Source organism: Lycium barbarum, chromosome 4, assembly GCF_019175385.1.
Source record: "Lycium barbarum isolate Lr01 chromosome 4, ASM1917538v2, whole genome shotgun sequence".
Classification (NCBI taxonomy): domain Eukaryota; kingdom Viridiplantae; phylum Streptophyta; class Magnoliopsida; order Solanales; family Solanaceae; genus Lycium; species Lycium barbarum.
The window spans coordinates 141,599,292-141,620,491 of record NC_083340.1 but is presented as its reverse complement, the minus strand read 5'-3'; the positions used below and the strand labels follow the sequence as shown (position 1 = coordinate 141,620,491).

General features: G+C 32.4%; 1 protein-coding gene across 2 annotated transcripts; it reads right to left on the bottom strand.

Moving 5' to 3' along the window:
• Positions 1-2,837: 2,837 nt before the first annotated feature.
• Positions 2,838-14,238, bottom strand: LOC132636715 (gamma aminobutyrate transaminase 3, chloroplastic-like). Of its 2 annotated transcripts, XM_060353715.1 has the most exons (18): positions 14,087-14,238; positions 13,110-13,189; positions 12,914-12,998; positions 12,746-12,818; positions 12,192-12,289; positions 12,000-12,092; positions 9,832-9,905; positions 9,685-9,723; positions 9,241-9,329; positions 8,132-8,208; positions 7,958-8,032; positions 6,414-6,545; positions 5,921-6,008; positions 5,748-5,826; positions 5,030-5,120; positions 4,850-4,928; positions 3,993-4,108; positions 2,838-3,117 (listed from the first exon to the last, which is right to left on the bottom strand). In XM_060353715.1, the coding sequence occupies exons 1-18, from the start codon at positions 14,138-14,140 to the stop codon at positions 3,040-3,042; spliced, it is 1,500 nt and encodes a 499-aa protein (XP_060209698.1). In that variant the 5' UTR covers positions 14,141-14,238; the 3' UTR covers positions 2,838-3,039. The 2 variants fall into 2 exon arrangements, with proteins under 2 accessions (XP_060209698.1, XP_060209699.1); XM_060353716.1 differs by lacking the exon at positions 7,958-8,032.
• Between the last annotated feature and the right edge of the window lie 6,962 nt (positions 14,239-21,200).

Here is a 21,200-nt window from a genome sequence, read left to right as displayed (position 1 = left end):
AACAATTTAACCTTAACAAGCACAAGTTAATGTAAGAATATATATTGCTTAATCTTAATTAAGTGATCTATACGTGTACAAAGGACAATAACTTGTATTCATTGGTTTGCATATTGTAGTGTAAATTCATTTCCTGTTTCTCCATCATTAGTATTTCTAAAAGAGTCAAATTTAATCCATATAAATGTAATTCACCTGACTCGAATAGACTTGGACGAATTGAGTTGGAAACAAATTCATCAAAAGGTTAATTTGTGTTAATTTCATTCGCTAGTCGATTTTGACCATACTATTTAAATAGTTATATATGCTTAAAGTTCAGCTATATATGGACGGAAGTTCAGTCATATGTGTCCCAAGTTCAATCATATACACCCTAAGTTCAATTGTATATGCCAACTTCAGATAACTATAACTTCAAATATAAGCGTGCGTAACTTTGTTGAAGTTAACTTCACTTGTAAAAAGTTTTGAACTTAAACTATGCCTTTAGAAGTTTTTCACAGATTGCCCTTCAAAAGCACTAGTCTTTAATTTTTGTCCCTGATATTTGTGGTCTTTAAATTTTTTTCTCCTGCTACTCATTTAATGAAAATATGCAGACATGCTTCATTTGGCTATCTTCGCACTGCATAAGTCATGTTTTGTGGAGTTTGAATGTTTTGTCGTATCTGGTTTTACTTGTGCGATATAATGTAAATTATGTCGAGCGAAATCTAAACTTATGCTGCAGAAAAGTGGTGAAGGGCCAAAAATTAAAGACCACAAATTTAAAGGAAAAAAATTAAGGGGAACTTACACAATTACTAGCAAAAAAATATTAAATTATGTAATCTACAGCTATTTTCTAATTTACACAATCTACCATATATACACTATAAATGAGTAAAGGAGAAAAATCTTTAGATATGGTAATTTTCCTATAAATAAGGTAATTAAATTTGATAGGTTATATTTTTTTTCCTAAATTTAAGTAATATGTCCCAACAACTACCTATCAATAAGGAAACACTATCATCAAACCCTAGAAAAACTCCATTAATAGACGGTAGAAATTGCTCATACACTCCATCTTCTATAAGGTATATTCTAATACTGCGTACTAAATATATATTATATTATATAGAAGGTATTATTATATGAGGTATTATTATGTTATATACTGTATATAATATACAAGCTTAAATATAGTATTTCCTACTACTGTACCCACAAATATTTTATTATCATCTTTTCAATTACACTTACCAATTTGAATATACCATATACATGGTACTATTATATTATATACTATATATAATATAAAACTTAAAAATACTAATTCTTACTATGTATATAAAAGTAAAGCTTGAAAAATTGTATTTCTAGGAGCTTGAGGAAATGAATATGGACAGGAGAGGACATGAAATTGAAAATTAGAGCACCTTGTGATTGATAAGGTAAGTTTTTAGGTGAGAGAATTACATTTTATTGTGTATTTAATTAGGAGAGATATTTTAGGGATATGAAAGATGGTATATAACATAATGAAAAGTTAAAAAGATTAGAATAAATTGTATTAATATAATTTTTTTTTTTAAAGTTGTTGTAACTTTTGAAAAATCCTTTTTAAAATCTTGTATTTGTGTGACTTTCCTAAAAATTAAAGACCACTCCAGAACAGGCCATTTGTGTGATTGACCCCCTTCTATAAGAATCCTAAAATCGCCTATGCACTCGTCTCGTTTAGTTTGGTCACAGCCCAGACTAATAGTTTGTTTTGCCAAGCTTCTAAAAATAGCTTATTTTAAAAAGTATTTTTTTGAAAAATACTTTTCAAAAAAGTATTTTTGGCTAAGAGCAGTTTGTGTTTGACCAATTAATTTAAAAAGTATTTTTGAGCAGCAATTAGTGTTTGGCCAAGCTTTTAAAAAATGTTTTTATGTGTATTTTTCTCAAAAGTACTTTTCAAAAAAGTGCTTTTGGGCAAAAGCTATTTTTTTTAGCTTCTGAAAAACTGCTTCTGCTACTCCCCAAAAGCACTTATTTTCTCTCAAAAGCTTGGCCAAACACCTCACTTTTTATAAAATAAGCACTTATTGAAAAAATAAGTACTTTTGGGGGGAAAATAAGCTTGGCCAAACAGGCTATAACTCATCTACCCAACTCGTTTAATTTGACCTAGCACACCCATGTGTAATGAAGTAATTGTACGGTTTGCCCTTCAAATATATTGGTCTTTTTTGCCCTTCAAAATCAAACTTATAACTATAGGGGCATAAGTTCTCTCAGAGCGCTATCATAACTTGTGAATATTATGATGCATAACTTATGCCCCTATAGGCATAAGTTCGATTTTAAAGGGTAGTTATTAAAGATCAGCACAAAATACTCAAAAGTGCAAATGACCCATGTGTAATTAGAATAATTACTTTGCAAAAGAGCCTATAAATAGAAAATCTCCAAACTAAAGAATCAAGCAACATGACCGAATGAAAAGAAGAAGAAAAAACAAGGGTATATAACGAAAAAATTGCCAACCACTTTTCATTAAAAGCTATTACAACTAACATTTAGCTCTTTTAACACGAAAAAAATATTTATGCAAAAATACTTTTAGCTAAAATATGTAAAAATTCTAAAAATAACTATGTGAGTTTGAACATTTATCAGTTGAAATTCCATGAATTGTTCTTAAAATTTGAAATCAACAGTCCAAAAATTGATCATCCCACCCGATCTACGTATATAGCTTGAAACAACAAACCTTTTGAAGTGGGAATTAAATTAAATGACATAAAAGTAAATTTAGCTCATAAGCTAGTTATTTGCTTCATGAAATTGAAAAATGATGGCCATGCCACAACGAAAGAGTTTCAATTTATTATTAGTAGACTTTGATATTTGAAAACAAATAAAAGGTCCCACGAGAAATGAATTTCTTGTCTCTTTCCTTTCTGCCGTCAGCTTTTATTTTTTGCTGAATAAAGATGCATAAAATTAACAGCTGAAATTTAAAAGTCATTACATGAGGGTATTGATTGAAAAAATGCAAAACCCTTAGAGAGTCTTCTGGGACTTGAGTTCTTCCACTTTCTTTTCAGTTTCCTTCAGTGCTTTCCCATATTTGCTTATCAACTGCAAAAACGAGAATAACTTCAATCGTAATTTTTCACTTTCATATTAAACAGTTTAGAATCGGAGGAAAATAATCAATCATGGAAATATGGTGTTGTTTTCATGTCACACGAAATACAAAACCAGTTTTAATTAAGCTATATTGCTCAACATGGTTCATTATTTAAACGTTTGATTCATTAGCACTTAGATTTTAGGATCTGGGGATATAGATAAGAGTACGGGTACGTGTGTTAAGATATACAATCAATAAATGTATATTACAACATATTACTTACATATATCTCAACAATTAATTGAAGTTATTAAATCAAGACTAGTATAATTAATTTTTTTTGTAAATACTTAGTCGTATAATAGCAAAGTGTTTTAGTACTTCACGCAAATGTGTATATGACAAAACGTAAATCGTACCAAATACCCAATCAACATACACATAGGTGTACAATTAAAGCACCTAAATTAGGTTGACCAATTTTTTTTTAAAAAAAAAAATTCTTTCCTTTCGAGCCGAGGGTCTTTCGGAAACAGGATCTCTACCCCACAAAAATAGAGGTAAGGTCTGCATACATATTATCTTCTCCAGACCCGACTTGTGAAATTATATTGGGTATGTTGTTGTTGTAAATTTAGACCCACACCCAAATTATGTCATATTGATATTGATGGGTAAAAAATTTTGAAAAATCTGAGCGACCTGACTACGTGAGTTTCAAGCTTATAAGTCAGTACAAAAGCCCTTACTTTTTGTAGCTGATCCCGAAAAATCTTATTTCCTGTAGAGAATATAATTAACTGTGATACCAAGTTCTTAAAATATTTCTAACAAATTAATGTAAAGTGACTTTGTGCCTAACCATTTCGCAGGAACATACCTCATTATTTTCTTCGAGGCTCAAAATATATGGAGGAGACATCATTACGTTATCACCATAAGCACTCACCAACATCCCATTCATCTCACACTGTGCTTTGAAATATGCACCAATACCTGAGCAAATTAAGAATTATGAATTTTTCAAACAGATATTAGAGTTTAACTTAATAGTTAATACTCTTTTGTACCGGTTCATGTGACATTATTCTTTTGTCGGTTCGTTTACAAGAGAGCAATTCATTTTTATATTTGAAAATATTTTAACTTTAAATTACTTATAATTTTATCCTTAAAGTGTGTTTTTTTTTTTTTGTAATTTTTCAATATTTCCATATTTAATTGATTAATATACTTTGAAAACTATTTTTTCTAGGAAAACACATTCCTAAAAGATGAGAAAAATAATTTCATGGTAAGCGTAGGAAAAAACAAGTTTCATAAGAGCTATTTCACGCTAATTGTCTCCTCCCCACCTCATCCCCATCCACCCTTACTCGAACAGTGTTTGCCTAGATTATATAAAAATATTCTTGAAATAATATTTTCTATTTACTAGCCAAACACTAGAAAATAAGTAAGAAAACCACTTACTATTTTAAAAAGTATTCTCTAGAAAAACATTTCCTTCATATCAAACACATCTTTACTGAGAATCTTTTATAGCCACAGAAAAGTACAACATGTTAATATCACAAATTTTAAAATTTTATAATCACATAAATACTATGACGTTTTTAAATTATAAATTTTTTTTGAAAAAAATATTTTATTCTTAAACACCATATCGAATCAGATTACATCACATAAAATTAGAAAGAAGAAATTATTAGATAAGTCGAAAGAGCAAAAACATACCCCATTCAGGTGGGAATGGATCATTAGGAGATTTGTTATCTGTAAACTCTGTACAATGTATCAAACCAGTTCCCCTTATCTAAAAAAGGAACAAAAAATAATTAAGAGTGAATAAAATAAAAAATTAACAGGTAGTTAAGACGTTTTAATTAGCTGCTTCTATCATGATAATTACTATACCTCCCCGATTATGGGACTGTCAGAAAATGCTTTCAAACCTTCTTGGAACTTTGGTGATATTCTGTTTACTTTCTCAATAATATTTCTTTCCCTGAAAAACAATTTGAAATCTTTTCAGTTGCGATTTCATGAAAGAATCCTACAAAATACATACAATAAATTTCCGTGTAAAATATTATGAATCGAAAAAGTTTGATCAATTCTGAGAAATTGCGGTAGTCACGTAGTACCACACCAAATTGGAAAAACAAGTTATTTTGACATACTCCCTCGGTCCACTTCTATATGGCCCTGTTTTCTTAGGATTAACCTAAAGTTCTCATTTTACCTTTAATGACAAGTTTTTATAGTCATACAAATGTAATGACTTGTTTAACACAATCATAATTAGTTTCAAAAATCGTATAACAAAAAGAATGTTATGACATATTTAAAATCATAAATATTAAAAATTCTCTTTTTTTTTTTTTTTTTGGCTTAAACTCTATCTCCAGTCAAATTACACTATATAAATTGAAATGGAGGGAGTAATTTTGTTATGTTAAAATATTTTTTAGTGCAGAGGGGGTCCATCATCTTACCAACACAACAAAAAGTGATTGTTATAAAAATTAGATGTTGAAAAACTTTAAGTTTTTAAAAAACAAAATTATACTTTTTAGTCCATATCTAGAAGGAAGTAGAGAGGTTGAGGGCCACAAAATAAAAGGTTGCATACTTGTAGATCTTCAGTGTTTCTAAGGCAACCGCGCATGAGACAGGGTGCCCAGAATAAGTAAATCCATGAAAAAAAGAACCTAATTGAAATAAAAAGATGAACGATTTTGTTAACAAAATTAAAGAATATAGGATTTGATATCCTAAGATATATTGAACTGATATTATGCTCACCAAGTTTATTGCTTTGTGAATAAATAACATCAGAAATTTCAGGGCTTACAAGGACAGCACCAATTGGCATATATGCTGAAGAAAGAGCCTGAAAGAACAATTACAAAGAGACATATTTAGAAAGAAATTGAGTCAAATTTGTTCTAAATTGAGCAACTTTGTATCCTTTAAATTTTCAGTCTAATATTACCCCACCGCTAGGAAACATTCTCGTTTTTGCTCGTAACTCCTAACGGGACTCCAATCAGGGTAAGTTTAGACCATAACCAGATACGAAGGGGTAAATATGAACCTTTTTTCACAAAGAATTTGGACATATGGAGTCCACCTATTTTACTTTGGAGCTTTGTTAACGACCAGGGCAATGGTAGCAATGCTAAGAACGACCATACAAAATTGAACAATTTTGAATAATATTAAAGCAAATTTAGACCTTTTTAATCTAGAATAAGTTGTAATTTGCATAGCTTGAACATAAATAGTTAAAATGTACCTTTGCTAAAGAGACAAGATCAGGTTTGATGTTGTACTTATCACAGCCAAACATTGTCCCAAGCCTTCCAAATCCACATATGACCTCATCCGCAATGAACAGAATGTCATACTTCTTGACTACTGCTTGGATCTAAAAACGAGTAGGGAGAGTTAATGTTTATAATCACAAACCTAGGTAAAAAATGAATCCTAACTGAACAAAAATATGAATGAAAAAAAAAATGAAAGGTGTGTAATACCAGTAAAATCTTGTAAAGATTATTATCTTGGCATGTATACAGACATGATGGTCACAATACACCTTAGGCTGCTGGCATGGTATACCAACTTTCATCTACGTACCATCCTTGTTTATACAGATTCCTCAGCCAATAAGGATTAATTAAGTATTGAAAAATATTATTAAGTGCTAAAAAGGGATCTTATAAGCAAGTCCAATTGTCACGTATTTGAATTGAAATATTGAAACTAATATAAGTAGTCGACGTGTTGGTTAAAATTTTTATTGATAAACACCGTTTCTTGTTCACCAAACTGGCATGCCCTTAAAGTTACTTAAGAATAATACATTAAAGAACATCTTTACAAGGAGAAAGATGAATGATGAAAATTGGAACTGAGATTACTAACTAAATTACTTTTGGCCAGTGGTATAATGCATTAATTTGTACAATCAATGTAGGTTTATTGACACAATTTGACATGTATATAAGTGAATTTCTTTTCGAAAGTTTTGCCATTCGATTTGGAATCATAATTTTATATTTTGATTTCAAATTGTTTATAAAATTTACACAAAATTTCAACTTCAACTTCGTATCATGATTTGAAATCCCAAGTTCTCAAAGAAGTAGGATTTGGGATCCCATATCATGATTTCAAATTAATTAAAATGTAAAACTGGACTCATAAATTTATATTTTGTAAAAAAAGATTCATCATTTTTTATTTTGTAAAAACAGACTCATGTCCAACATGATCGACATGAAGAGATTGGCCGTACCATATGGAATGATTATATTAAAGAATAACTAGTTAATACTATTGGTGATTTTTTGAAAGTGGATCTTTGTAAAATTTTATGTATGTGAAAGTTTGTAATAGCATGTAATCGCGAGCAATATTTATTTATAAAAGGAATATGGAGATATGTAATTTATTAGTGTAGAGCCTTTAGGATATTCCGATACCTTGTTTATGAACTATGATTTGCTCATTTGGTAAGATTGTATAAAAGTTAGGGAAGTTTTGATAGTTTTTAAAAATGATGAGGTTTTCATGTTTATGAGAAAATTACAACTTAAGAAATTCAAATTGTATGTCCAAACAAAATTTCAACTTCAAATCAACCTCATTTTATATCATTGTGATTTGAAATCATGTCGAAACGGAACCTGAGACTTTGCTTTTACTCCCAAAAATTAATATTTATGTATTACTTCCAATCTGTATCAGTCTATACTATCTATCGATATATTTGGATCGAAATATTAAAATTAATAATGGGTAAATTCTGAATCCTCCTTTATAAGGAACACTGACCTTTTCAAAATAGGTTGCTGGGGGAGGTATGACACCTGCTGCCCCAATGACTGGTTCCGCAATGAAAGCAGCTATCTAAAATAAATTAATCAGGCATAAGTTAATTCACCATCTATATATATATATAATATATATATATATAGTGATAAAAACTAGATATATAGAATTACTTACTGTTTCAGGCCCCTCTTTGAGTATAAGATTTTCCAAATTATTCGCCAACCTTGTCGAAAACTCCTCTTCCGTCTCACCTAAAACATAATTATTAATTACAATATTTAAAGGTGATATGATAATGTTAAAATTTCTTATACTAACAAATACTTCCCCATCTCATATTAACGATTGTTTTAGCTTTTTTCACTCTATTAAGAAAAATAATAAAAACAAAGTATAGTTATCAAATTACCCCTATTTATTAGACTTTTTGAAAGAAAAAAAAATTGAGCACTATTAAGAAGAAGTAGTTCTTTAATATAAGGGTATAGTTGGAAATAATTACTTCCTCCGTCTCATATTAGTTGTCACATTTTCCTTTGGGAATTTTACATTGTATGCCAATTATGGCAAAATATTTACCCGTGTTAGCCCATCTTTTTTAATTAGCCGCCATAGCCATTTTTTTCCTCTTCAGTTTTTTACTAGTCTTATACATTATTATACACTTTTATACAAGGTCTATACATTGTCTACAATAGATGTATAAAATTATATATTGTTGTATAATATTATATACTAGTCTTATACATTATTTTACACTTTTATACAAGGTGTATACATTGTCTACAGTAAGTATATAAAGTTGTACATTGTTGTGTAAAGGTGAATATTCAAGTTGGGCCATGAAATGTTGGGCTGTAGGTTTGTAATTTAAAATATGGGTTATGATTATGTAATTTTGACCCATAAACTGTTTATAAGTGAAATTTTCCCTTTTCCTTTTACGCAGCCCTTGAGAAATTATAAATTAAAAGTGTATTTCTACTACCTATTACCTTTATCTTGCTCCAATAACTTGCAATCTTATCTTATTTTCAAGAACACATGATAATAAGGGCAAAATGAGATGAAAATAATTAATTTTATCTTGATTTTGCAAAACGACAACTATTTTGGGGACGAGTATTTTATAGTAACCTTGACAACTAATATGGGACGGAGAAAGTATTAATCTTTGTCTTAAAACCCTAAAGCGACAACTATTTTTTGGACAATTTTTTTTTTTTTTAACTAAAATGACAGTTAAAGTGGGACAAAATATAATTTAAAGGATAAATAAGAACCTGGAAGGTGATAACGCCAATAATGAGGGCAGTCAGCGTGACGAACAAATGGAGCTGGCAGATCAAATTCCTGATGTAGAGCAGGGGCACTGCAAAAATAAGAACATATTAGCATAAAGAATACCTGAAACAAACGGTTGTTCCGTTTTAATTTATGTGACACAATTTAATAAAAGAATACAAAATTTACGATCTTAAATATGTCATGAGAGCGAATATAAAATCACGCAATTGAGGGCAAAATAGGAATTTAAACTTTAAATTGCTTCTAAGCAGAGAAATATCTTCTTCTTTTTTAAAACGAGCTAATAATAAGATAATGTCACATAAAATGAATCGGAGGAAATAATTAATTATCCAGATGTACAGTCAATTGTTTAAATGAAATCTTATTGTCTGGCCAAAAAAAAAAAAGAAATTATCCTGAATGGATAATAATATTACCCAGAAAGACTGGCGGAAATTATTGTAGTCCCGTGGTATCTGTATGAAGGTGAAAAACATGTAAGATTTTTTTTTATTTTTTTTAAAGAACCAATAAAAAAAAGGAAAAATAAATACTTAGCAGGGATTAAGGAATCAGAATATTACGATGCTGTTCGAGCAATAAATTTCTTTTTCTTTGGCCTCCCAAGGGCATTGTTGTAATACCATGCAAGCTTCACCTACAAATTGACATGTAAGAGTAAGAGTGTGTTTGGTACGGAGGAAAACATTTTCTGGAAAATATTTTTTAATTTTCTCATGTTTGGTTGGTTAAAATGTCTTGGAAAGTTCCTTGAAAATAAGGAAAATGACTTTCTTAATGGAAGTAGGAAAAATAAGTTCCACAAGTAACATTGCAAATTTATTGTCTCCTCCTTATCCACCCAACACCTATTCCCTCGACCTTCCGACACCCTGCCACCCCCGAACCCCCACTTCTCACCCCATACACCACCCCTGTAAACCACCCAAACTATCCCCCACCCCACCCTACCACTTAACCCACCCCGACTATCACCAACCCACCCCCACTACCTCCCTCCCCGCCCCTATAACCACCTACCCCCAACCCTTACTCTCACCTCCCTACCACCACTCCCTGTCTCTCAACTTTGCAAAACTAGGCATTTTGTGAAAGTAATAACTTTCAAAAATATCAACTTTACAAAAGTAATCACTTCACAAAAGTAGCCGCTTTTAAAAAATATTACTTACGAGATGTAGTTACTTTTCAAAACTAGTCATTTTCCAAAAGTAGTCACTTAAGAAAATAGTCACTTTGTAAAAGTAGTCACTTTGTGAAACTAGATACTTTTTAAAAATAGTTACTTTTTAAAAGTAGCCAATTTTCATAAATAGTCATTTTGCGAAAGTAGTTAATTTAAAAACTAAATACTTTGCAAAAGTATCCATTTTTTAAAATATCTTTTTTGTGAAAGTATTAAAATAACCATTTTTGCAATGTTCCCTTTCTAAGATAGTGGCCACTTTTTTAAAGTAACCATTTTTAAAAGTGACACAAAATGGTTACTTTTGTAAAGTGACCATTTTTTTAAAAATGAAAAAAAAAAAAAAAATTGAAAATGTACATTTTCAGTCGTTTTGCAAGAAATATATTTTTGCAAAAATAACCATTTTTATGTTACTTTTCAAAAAATGACCAATTTACAAAATAGCCATCTTTGTGTTACTTTTTAAAAATGGCAAGTTTACGCACATAGTCACTTTCTTGGGTTCTCTTTCAAAGTGCAAAGTAGTCATTTTTTTTGTTGTCTCAGAAAAAGGCCACTTGCAAAGGTATGCACATATTTGGTTATCTTATAAAAATAGCCACTTTGTGAAAGTAGCATCTCCTTCAAAATGCGGGGTGGGGGTAGTGGGGAAGGTTGGAATTGTTGGGGGGGGGGGGGGGGTTACGAGGTTGGGGGTAGTGAGTTGTGGGGTTGGATTGGTATTTTCGTCAAACCAAACACTAGAAAATATTTTCCACATCCAACCAAACACAAGAAAATAAGTCGGATAATCACTTGTTTTCCAAAAAATCTTTTTCTAGGAAAACATTTTCCATCATACCAAACACACCCTGAAAAATTACTTAATATCCTGAAAAATCTTTCCATAAAATATCCTCAGTATCCTTTATCTTCTAAAAAGAAAAAGAAAGAAACTAAAAGAAATAATTAAAATTCTGATGTCTGAGTTAGGCGCACGTCATGAGTTTGAATCCTGCCGAACATAAAATCCTGATATTTAAGTGGAGAAGCGTAGAGGGTATGGGCGGAGCTAGGGTCAATGAACCCCTTCATCGAAAAATTACACTTGAGGTCAAAATTATTTCTTTTGTATATATTGTAAATGTTAAATCTCTTTGACTTCTTTGTATGTTTACTTTTTTATATTTTGAATCTCCTTAATGAAAGTACTGGGTCCGTTGGGGGGGGGGGGGGGGGGGCGAGGCATCGTCTTACCATTTTCAAACTGCATTAAAAAATTTCTCGGTGATGAAAAAAAAAATTACAATATTAAATCATGACTTAAAGATAACTAGAGATAACCGTTCATAATTAATAAGTGAACTTAATAGCCTAAAAAATAACACGGATAATCTAAAACAACATGTTAAAATACAGTGATGATGTAAAAATTATTTACGCTACCGTGTATTCTTTAATACTTTTATTTATTTATATGGTTTAACAAGTTTTTGTAAAGCAAATCTAAGCAGCAGCTACAGAATCTAAGTAATTAAATGTTCTAAAAGCAATAAATAAAACCTGGGTGTCATTAGCTTCTGATCCGCTATTTGTGAAAAAAACTTTCTCCATTTTATTTGCAGTAAACAAATCTAGGAGTTCCTTTGCAAGATCCTGTATGTTTCAAAAATAAAATTAATCAGCCAGTGATCTAATTAATTAAAACTTTATCAATAGCCAAATTTGGACAACTATGAAATAAGAGTGCCATACCAAAGAAGGTTTTGTGGTTCGATTCCAAAATGAATGGTAAAACGGCAACGTATTGAGTTGTTTATTTGCAGCTGCAACAAGACGAGGCTCATTTCCACCTACAATATGTTGTAACAAGACATCCAATGGTTAAATACATTTAAATTATATGCGAAGGTTTCAAAATTAGCCCATTAAAATATGATCCAGTTAATCGGCTTAAATTTGAGTGGGTTAATGATCTGCTCATTTATTAACTCATCCTATTTTAACTTGTCCTGTTCTTCCATCTAAAAGTTTGGCTAATTTGGACTAACATACGAGAAACCTTAATAAAATATATTTTAAAAAAAATATTTTTATTTAATATTTTATATATAGCTATAATAAAAAAAAGTTTTATTAGGTAACTGAATAAATTATATGAAAATCAATAAAGAAATCAAAACTTAATAGGAGTTGGCTATTCTCATTGTTTAGCCCACTTGACCAGTCCATCTCAGCCAACTCATTTTGACTCGCCCAAATTCAATCAACCCCGATTTAACACCCTTAATCACATAGTTCAAAATTACCTAGGGGATTGCACCACAAACCAGCAAGAGCATCAAGGTATTTCTTCCCATTAATGTCATACACATAGGAACCCTATGACAAAATTGCACAAGTTAAATTAACGTTAAACACAGAATTAAGAAGCTTCTCAAGTAGATAGCCAAATTAAGAAAAGACATAAATTTAACCTCGGATTTGTGTATAACTAAAGGTTCCAACTCAGTAATCTGCCACCCAGCAGTGAAGGGTGCCAACATATCATGCCCCTTAAATCTGCAAATGTGAACATCACAATTTTTAAATTAACTTGTTTTGAGATTTTAGTAAATACATTCAGGCAATATACTAAAAACCATACAAGTAGTAAGAAAATAAAAAATTTACCCTCTATTGTCATCATTCGTCAAAGATGCCTTAGTGCTAATCCATCTAACAGCAGGCATATGCTTTACATAAGAACCAACCTGTAATACTCAAATGTAAATTATAGGAACGACAACACAATAAAGGATTCAAATGTAAAAGAATTTTACGCTATTAATGTGAATTAACTAGTATAGCTGGTTATTATTCTATTTTTCAAATTACCTTATCGGGATTGTTAGAAAAAGTTATATTTCATTGTGACAAATTTATGTACTGACTAAGGGGTATAAACTTAAAACTCTCTAATTAAAAATCTTTAAGGATGTTGTTACGTACTCCTTCCGTTCATTTTACTTGTCCACTATGAACTTTGCACACTCTTTAAGAAATATATCCTCCGATCCAAAATAATTGAGAATTTAGCGTCTAAAAGTTGGTCCAAAATAATTGATGTTTTAAGTCTATCAAGAAGGTATTTCATTCTTTTTACAAATTTACCTTTGACACATCTCTAATGCAATGAACAAATTTAATGGTTGATATAGTTTTAAAGTCCCTCTTAATTAAGGATATTTTAGTCAATACACTTCTTAAATTTTGGGAATAGCTGAATTCTTTAATCCATGTGTCAAAGTCTAAACCTCAATTATTTTGGACCGGAGGGAGTTATAAATGAAGTGCATCATTTACCATGATACCCTATTAATTGGTGTATAGTCTTAATGATTTTGAAAAATGATTTGGAATGAGTAATTAATGTTAAAAGTAAAACAAGAAAAGTAAAAGAAATTTCTTAATATGCGAAAGTGAACACATAAAAATGAAAATCTATTTTTGAAATAGTGGACAAGTAAAAGTGAACGAGAGAGTACATAAAAAATAGTTTCCTTAGCTGTCAGAATTAGGCAATTAAAACAAAGTACAAGACTTCAATGTACATTAAGATCCCATTTTCTCATAACAAATGAATGAAAGGCCTCATCTATATATAGAACCTGGTTGGTAGCTGCTATAATCCTTGATCCAAGACGTCTAGTAATATTGGCCATTTCCTTCAAGATTTCTTTGAAAAATATAAGTATATATTTTATGTTAGCCAAGGCGTGAAGAAAGTTAACGAGAACAAAGAACAATATATAGAGAGCGACATGATGAAGCAAGCACACAAACAAAAAAATGATGAAGACAAGACGACCAAATTGGATATATAATTATTCATATTGGGTGTTAACACCAAATCATATAAATTGACTACAGGTAAACAATGAATAAAGTGAGAATGCATGTTAATTAATCATGATTAAGTCATAAAATTAAATTCATGTGCAAATATATAACATGCATCTGTTAACTTGGTATAAACATCGAATACAGGGTCTATTTAAGGGGTCATTTGGTAGGAGGGATAAGTTATCCCATTTAGATGGGATAAGATGGGATAACTTATCCCACCTTCTCTATGGGATTACTTATCCCACCTATTATCCCATATGGATGGGATTGAGTGGGATAACAAAGGAGTTATCCCACCAACCAAACATAGGATAATTCGATCCCATGAGACTAATAATTCCATCCCATTCTATCCTTCTTACCAAACGACCCCCAAATTGTCTTGTGCAAAAACGCCAAAGGCAAACAAGGAAAATAATTGTGACCGCCAGGGTGTCGCAATCCACATTCGATCAATAATTCTTAAAAAGTTTGAAATTTTAGACACGTGACTAAAGATATTTTAAAAAAATCAATAATTGTTACGCTGATTTTACTAGGAAATATCTACTCCTGTAACATTTTGAATAAAGATTAAAAATTATGTATTTATTGTAATGGATCCAAAGAGTTTAAGGGGAGCTAGCTCAAGGGAAAATGGAGAAAAGAAATAATTTGAAACTCCTTAAATGGAATGACAACTTTAATGACTTACGTATGCTTTAGAATTTAGATCACTTTAATTAGTGTACTGACCTTTTCTTTAAGAATGAACTTCTTATGTTTGACTTAGATATGATGTACTCCCTAAGATCCTTTTTATATATCGGTTAAAGTTTTAATACACTCATTAAAAATGATAGCATTAATCATAAAGGGTATTTAGTCAACATTAGCCTTATACTTTACTTAAATGACTGATAATGACTATATATCTTCTTGAAATAATAAGGATTAATTGGAAAATATACTCCTTCCATTCCCTTTTAGAATTTTTCGTCTACTTGTACACTCTAGTAAATCTATCCATTTTTTTTTTCAATTTCACTATAATTAGTGTTATACCCTATTTTAACCGGAGTCAAAATAATTTACAACATCCCGGTAATTCTGGGGTTAATTAAAGTCAAGGAGTCGTCACCTAATTATTTATGGTGAATTAGGACACCTAAAGTTCATTAAAGTTATTTTTAAAGTTAGCTCCGTTTTAAAAGTCTGTGAAACTTAAGATTCTAGGTAAGGGTTCAACTAGTCTAAAGGGAAGGTGTTAGACATCCTTTAAGACCCATTAACAATGGTTAACCGACCGGACTTATGTTAATTAATTAAAAAGGTCTTGTAAAGTATTGAGCGTTAACTTCTAAAGTACTAGCTGATTTTACCATTTGAAGTAGAAAAAAAAAATAACATTGTATTTTGAACATATTTGAAAATAGTGTGGAGTTTTAATATAGTTCCCATCAGGACTCAAAATTCAAAAAAGGATTCCAAAGTGATTGGTGCATTTGAAAACTGATTTTGTATTCGGATATGGAGATAGATTCTTTTCCGATTAGGTTTTTAAAAAAAGATGGATTACCTAAAAAACAGAATTAGCTAAACCGTATGGCTTAGATCGAACTTAAAAAATGTTGACCTCTAGTGGATGATTTGAAAAAGAAAATAAGTTTAAAAACGTCTTAAGGAATTAACTGTTGGTTTTCCTTAAATTAACTACCCATTACTAAAACTAACCCCCCTAATTCCACTAAGGTTCATTCTAGCTAAGAAAACAACCAAGTAAAGTATTAGTTGCACAACACAACTTAAACGCACAAAATAAAGAGCAAATGAAATTAAATGGGCTCAGCCCATTTTATGGAACTGCTGCGACTGTTTGCTGTTGGGCTTCAGCCCAGCAAATTTAGTATATTGCTGCGGATGGGGCTGATGGGGCTGACTCGAGAGAGATTACGTTGGGCTTTAGCCCAACACCGGACGCGGAAGAAGACGAGTCCCCGGACTCGTATGCGATGGTCATGCATAAAAAAAAAAAGGAGGATTAGTACGTAATCAATAGACAAGGCTAAACAATGTATAATGTAAACTTAAAACAGTCCAGTCATGATAGCATCAGGAGAAACAGGCTAGTCATGATGAAGCTGGAAATAGGCAAGTGTGAAGAATTAACAAGAAGTGCATAGAGAGATCAAGGACTTGGTTAAAATTAAGGTAATGTGATATATGAATGCATTTGAAAGAGTTGTAAGCTAGGCATCAGATCACAAATTAATTGCAAGTTGATCACGGAACTGAAGAAACAATCACAAACCATATACAGAAGGAGCATGGTCAACTTAAGTCCAGAACATGAGATATGACATACAGGTGGAACAAAGTGACGAATTGTTAAGTTGAGAAGAGTGCAGTGATCCAAATAGCACAGATAGATTGTTAAAAGGGTAGGAAAAGTTACAGAGGTTTTAGAGGGTTCATACTTTAAATGGCAGTGGAAAGAGGTAGTTGTTCAAGTCTAACTTTATCTCCAAGAGGTGACATTTAATTCAGCAGACAAGCAAGGAACAACAGATAAATTTAAAAGGAAAGTAATACAGCAACATAAAGGAACAGGAAATAAATACGAGAACAGTGAGTGTCCAAGGGAAGCAGCAGATTGTTCAGTACAATTCAATAATCAGCAGCAGGTGCAAGAATTCTCAGCAATCCACATGAATTCTCAACAACAATTAAATCAAGAGTCTTTGACAAAGAGGAAATAGAGGGCAGACTATTTAACTGAAGGCGAGAACAGACTCAAATGAAAACAGGAATGTAAAACTAAACACATATGTATTTGAAGACCAAACTATATAATCTAACAGCCCACACTAAATCATTTTGAACAGATAAAGAGCACACTATTACCCCTTAACATTAATCAGATTCCACTTTTAACAAACAGTTATGGCAATGTAAACTAGAGGAAAACTACAACTAACCAGACAAGCAACCATGCAGCGAAGACATGGTAAACTAACCTAAAGACTAGCCATTCAACATTAATCCTATCAGCTTAAACAAACAGCCATGACCTTGTAGACCCAATAAAATCAAAAACCACTATCGATATGTCATATAATCATTTCGTCACATCCAAACCCAAATAAATTACATTCATAACAGAGTACGTTATTTCGAACAAATAGAGCAAAAGAGGGACAGTGCCGACCTGTTTTGGGTACAGTGAACTGGGTGTGGGAGTCTCGAATCTACCCTTCCGTTACGAACAGATCTGAACCTCACACAAATGCGTTCGGAGATCTCTGTCGTGGCCAAAGTCCACCAAGACAGAATGAATGTTTAAACGGTCTTAAAGTTTAGAATGGTAGTCAAAAATGAAAATCGTAAAATGCTATGGATTTCTGGGTGGTTTCCGTTATATTCCCAAAAACCCTCCTTTTGGCCGAGGTATAAAGAGGTATTTATAGGTAACATTAGGGTTTTCAAAAGAGGGTCACGGACTGAGGTTTTGAATTTCGTTTGGGATCCGGATTTGAAATTCAAAATTTGTACTTGAATCCAAAAAAAAAAATGAGAATCGAAAGAGAGAAAAAGATTCATGAAGAAAAAGACAAAGTAACGTTAATTACTTGCTCGAAATGGGCGAACCACGACTGAATTCGATTCTGCATGCTGAGTGACTTACCAAAACTATCCACGGCCAGCTAATGTTAACGTTAAGATTTTGCTGGAATCACAGAGGAGAGAATATTTGGGGATTTTTGTTTGGTTTGTTTGTTTAAAATAGAAGAGAGGGCAAAATATATTGCACGAAAATGGGACCTGTTCGATTCTGCCATGGCTATGGACAGGGTTTATTGAGAGGAAGGGAATGAGAGGGATTAGAGAGAGGGGAGAGGGGAAGTTGTGCGGCGTTAGGAGAAAAGATTAGGTTTCAACCGATGGGTAATAACAAAAGGTGGGCCGGTCGGGTCGGGTAAGGTGTTAGGCTGGATCGGGTAAGTGGAGATAGTGGGCTGGTCTGTTAAAAACATGGGCTGGTCACGAATTGGGTTTGTAAAAGAAACGGGTTTGACTATTTGGGCCATAAATGTTGGGCATATTATGTTTGTTGTTTGGGCCATTAATTGGCTGAAACATTAATCCTTCCTTTTTCATTTTAATTATTCTTGGGCTTCTAACTTAATGACTAGTACAATGTATACTATGATAATTAGTGATTAATATGTAGAAAATAAAGGACTTGATAAAGTATAGTTAATTTAACGAGTACGAAATCTGAAAATAAAATGACGACGAACCATTTTGAAATTTGTGATAAAGTAATGCTAGTAAAAATGAAAGTAACAATATTAACAGTATTAGCAATAAAAATAATAGTGAAAATAAAGTGTTTAGCTCGTCAATAAATTTAGACGCCCAAGGAAATAAATTGGAATAATGAAGGGACGAAATTGGGTGTCAACAGATGCCCCTCTTCGACCGGAGACGATGTAAGAGTTTTCGGGCGAAGAAGTTGACGTAGTAGCCGATTTTGTTCCGACCACAAACATGAACTTGGAAGAACTTGAGAAAATATGGGTTAGGAGAATTGGTGAAAAATATTACGGGATAGAAAGGATGGTTAGAAAATTACGGCTGAACCCTAGTTTCGACTTGCCCACATATCTCGGGTTCCATGTAGTTCAAAAGAAGCGGGTCGATACCTACGTTACGCTTTTTTCCCTAATGTTGAATTGTGGTGAGACCGGATATAGGAAGGGATACAAGATTGTGAAGAGGGTTGATTGAGTAGAGTCTATCGGTGGATACGAAAGAAAAAATTAACCTACGTATCACGTGTTTGTGGACATAGGCAAAATTGAGTTCGAGAGTAGATTCATGACCTTTGCTTATGAGTTTGGTATTCCTCTTCAGCAAATTTGCCCCAGTTCACTGCGTAAGATAAAGTTCCATGTTGCGCTGTGTCTCTGTATATAGATTGTATTTTCTGTCAAAACTGAAATTCATGTCAAAATCAGTAATAAAGTCTGGGATAAAGTTGAAAGTGCAAAACTTATAAAGAGTGTAAAATGATAATAAATATGAATGTGGGAATGAAGGCGAAGCCGTGTGGCTTATAATGAGGTTGTGTGTCCAAATGTTGTCTCTGGTTGTCTTCAGGGACTTGAATGCATGTGTGATGTAATAATATCTCCAGTTGTATTTGGATATTTTAATGATAGTAATAAGGCCTCCGGCTATCTTCCGGGACTTGATGATAAATGATGTCTGTGGAATTTAAGGTAAAGTCGTTAAAGTAGGTAAAGTGGATGATAAAGTAAAGTAATAAAATAGAGAGTAAAGTAAGTGTGTAGTCGTTTGGCTTATGCAGATGAGGCCGTGTAGCCATGTGATGTCTCCGGTTGTCTTCGGGGACTTGATGGTAAATGATATGCTGATGAGCTGTACAGCCTAACGGTGTCTCCGGTTATTTCGGGGACTCGATGATATCTGTGAAATTAAGGTAAAGCTATTAAAGTGAATGATAAGGTAATTGATGAAGTAGAAAGTGAAGTAAGAGTGCAGCCGTCTGGCTCATGAAAATGAGGTTATATAGCCATATGATGTCTCCGGTTGTCTTCAGAGACTTGATGAAGATTCCCGTAAAGTCCGCGGTAAAGTCGTTAAAGTAGGTAAAGTGAATGATGTTTCCGGTTGTCTTCGGAGACTTGATGAAGATTCCCGTAAAGTCCGGGGTAAAATCGTTAAAGTAGGTAAAGTGAATGATGTCTCCGGTTGTTTTCGGAGACTTGATGAAGATTCCCGTAAAGTCCGGGGTAAAGTCGTTAAAGTAGGTAAAGTGAATGATGTCTCCGGTTGTCTTCGGAGACTTTGATGAAGATTCCCGTAAAGTCCGGGGTAAAGTCATTAAAGTAGGTAAAGTAAATGATGTCTTCGGAGACTTAATGATAATTCCCGTAAAGTTCAGGATAAAGTCGTTAAAGTTGGTAAAGTAGATGATAAAGTGATTGATAAAGTATAGAGTAAAGTGATAGCGTAGCTGTTTGGCTGATAACGTTAATGATATCGCGACAGGCCAAACTAATGACGCGTGATCCTGATTTAATTCGCCTTCGATCTCGACAACCTACAAAATAGGTGTATCTGTTAATAAAGTCATAAAGTTATTGTGATAAAAAATGAAATTAAAGATAAAGTTGGAATAAAGCCGTTTGGCTTTTAAGGCGAGGCCATAATGGGCCAAATGATGCTTTTCGGCCATGATTAATAGACTTGACTGTTGGTCTCGCGGCCTCTTCCTGCACTCAAAGAAAAATTCTTACTTTGGGAGGGGGAAGTTGATTCGTGTTGACTCGAAGCTTGACGTTGTTGGCGCTCCATTTGTCTTATTTGTTTAGATCTTGTGATCTCCGTTCAAGCCTCGGTAGATGCACAATAGTGAAAATGATTGAAAGAAAGTGTTTCATTTGAAAGGTGTATATGTATAAGGAAAGATATATACGTAAGTATATGTATATAAGGAAAGATATATATGTAAATATATGTACGTAAGTTGTAACATATTTCTGCCAACTTCAGATTGTGACACTTCTGAAACAATTGGAACGTCATTTGTCTATAACATTTCCTGTCTGGTAGCCTTAATGTTGTCGATGTCCAACTCTTCTCTTGTCTATATCTTTTCAAATCTGCCCCAGTTTTAGACTCAGAAGGGTGTACTAAACTTATGTTGTGGTGTGACCGAACCTTATATAGGTTGCCTACGTATCCCGCCAAGGGAATCAGGTCAGAACGTAGTTCGTAAGGTACATAAAATGGTTTGAAATTTTCTAATAAAGGGACCAAACTCGATGTGGATTGCCTACGTATCCCACCAAGGGAATCAGGTCAGCG

Coding starts and splice junctions, on each gene's coding strand:
- LOC132636715 (XM_060353715.1), bottom strand. CDS start 14,140: ATGGCCAATATTACTAGACGTCTTGGATCAAGGATTATAGCAGCTACC. Junction 8,033..8,131: donor TCAAAGAGGGGCCTGAAACA/GTAAGTAATTCT, acceptor AATTTATTTTAG/ATAGCTGCTTTCATTGCGGA. Junction 6,546..7,957: donor CAGCAACCTATTTTGAAAAG/GTCAGTGTTCCT, acceptor ACTCGTTTTTAG/ATCCAAGCAGTAGTCAAGAA.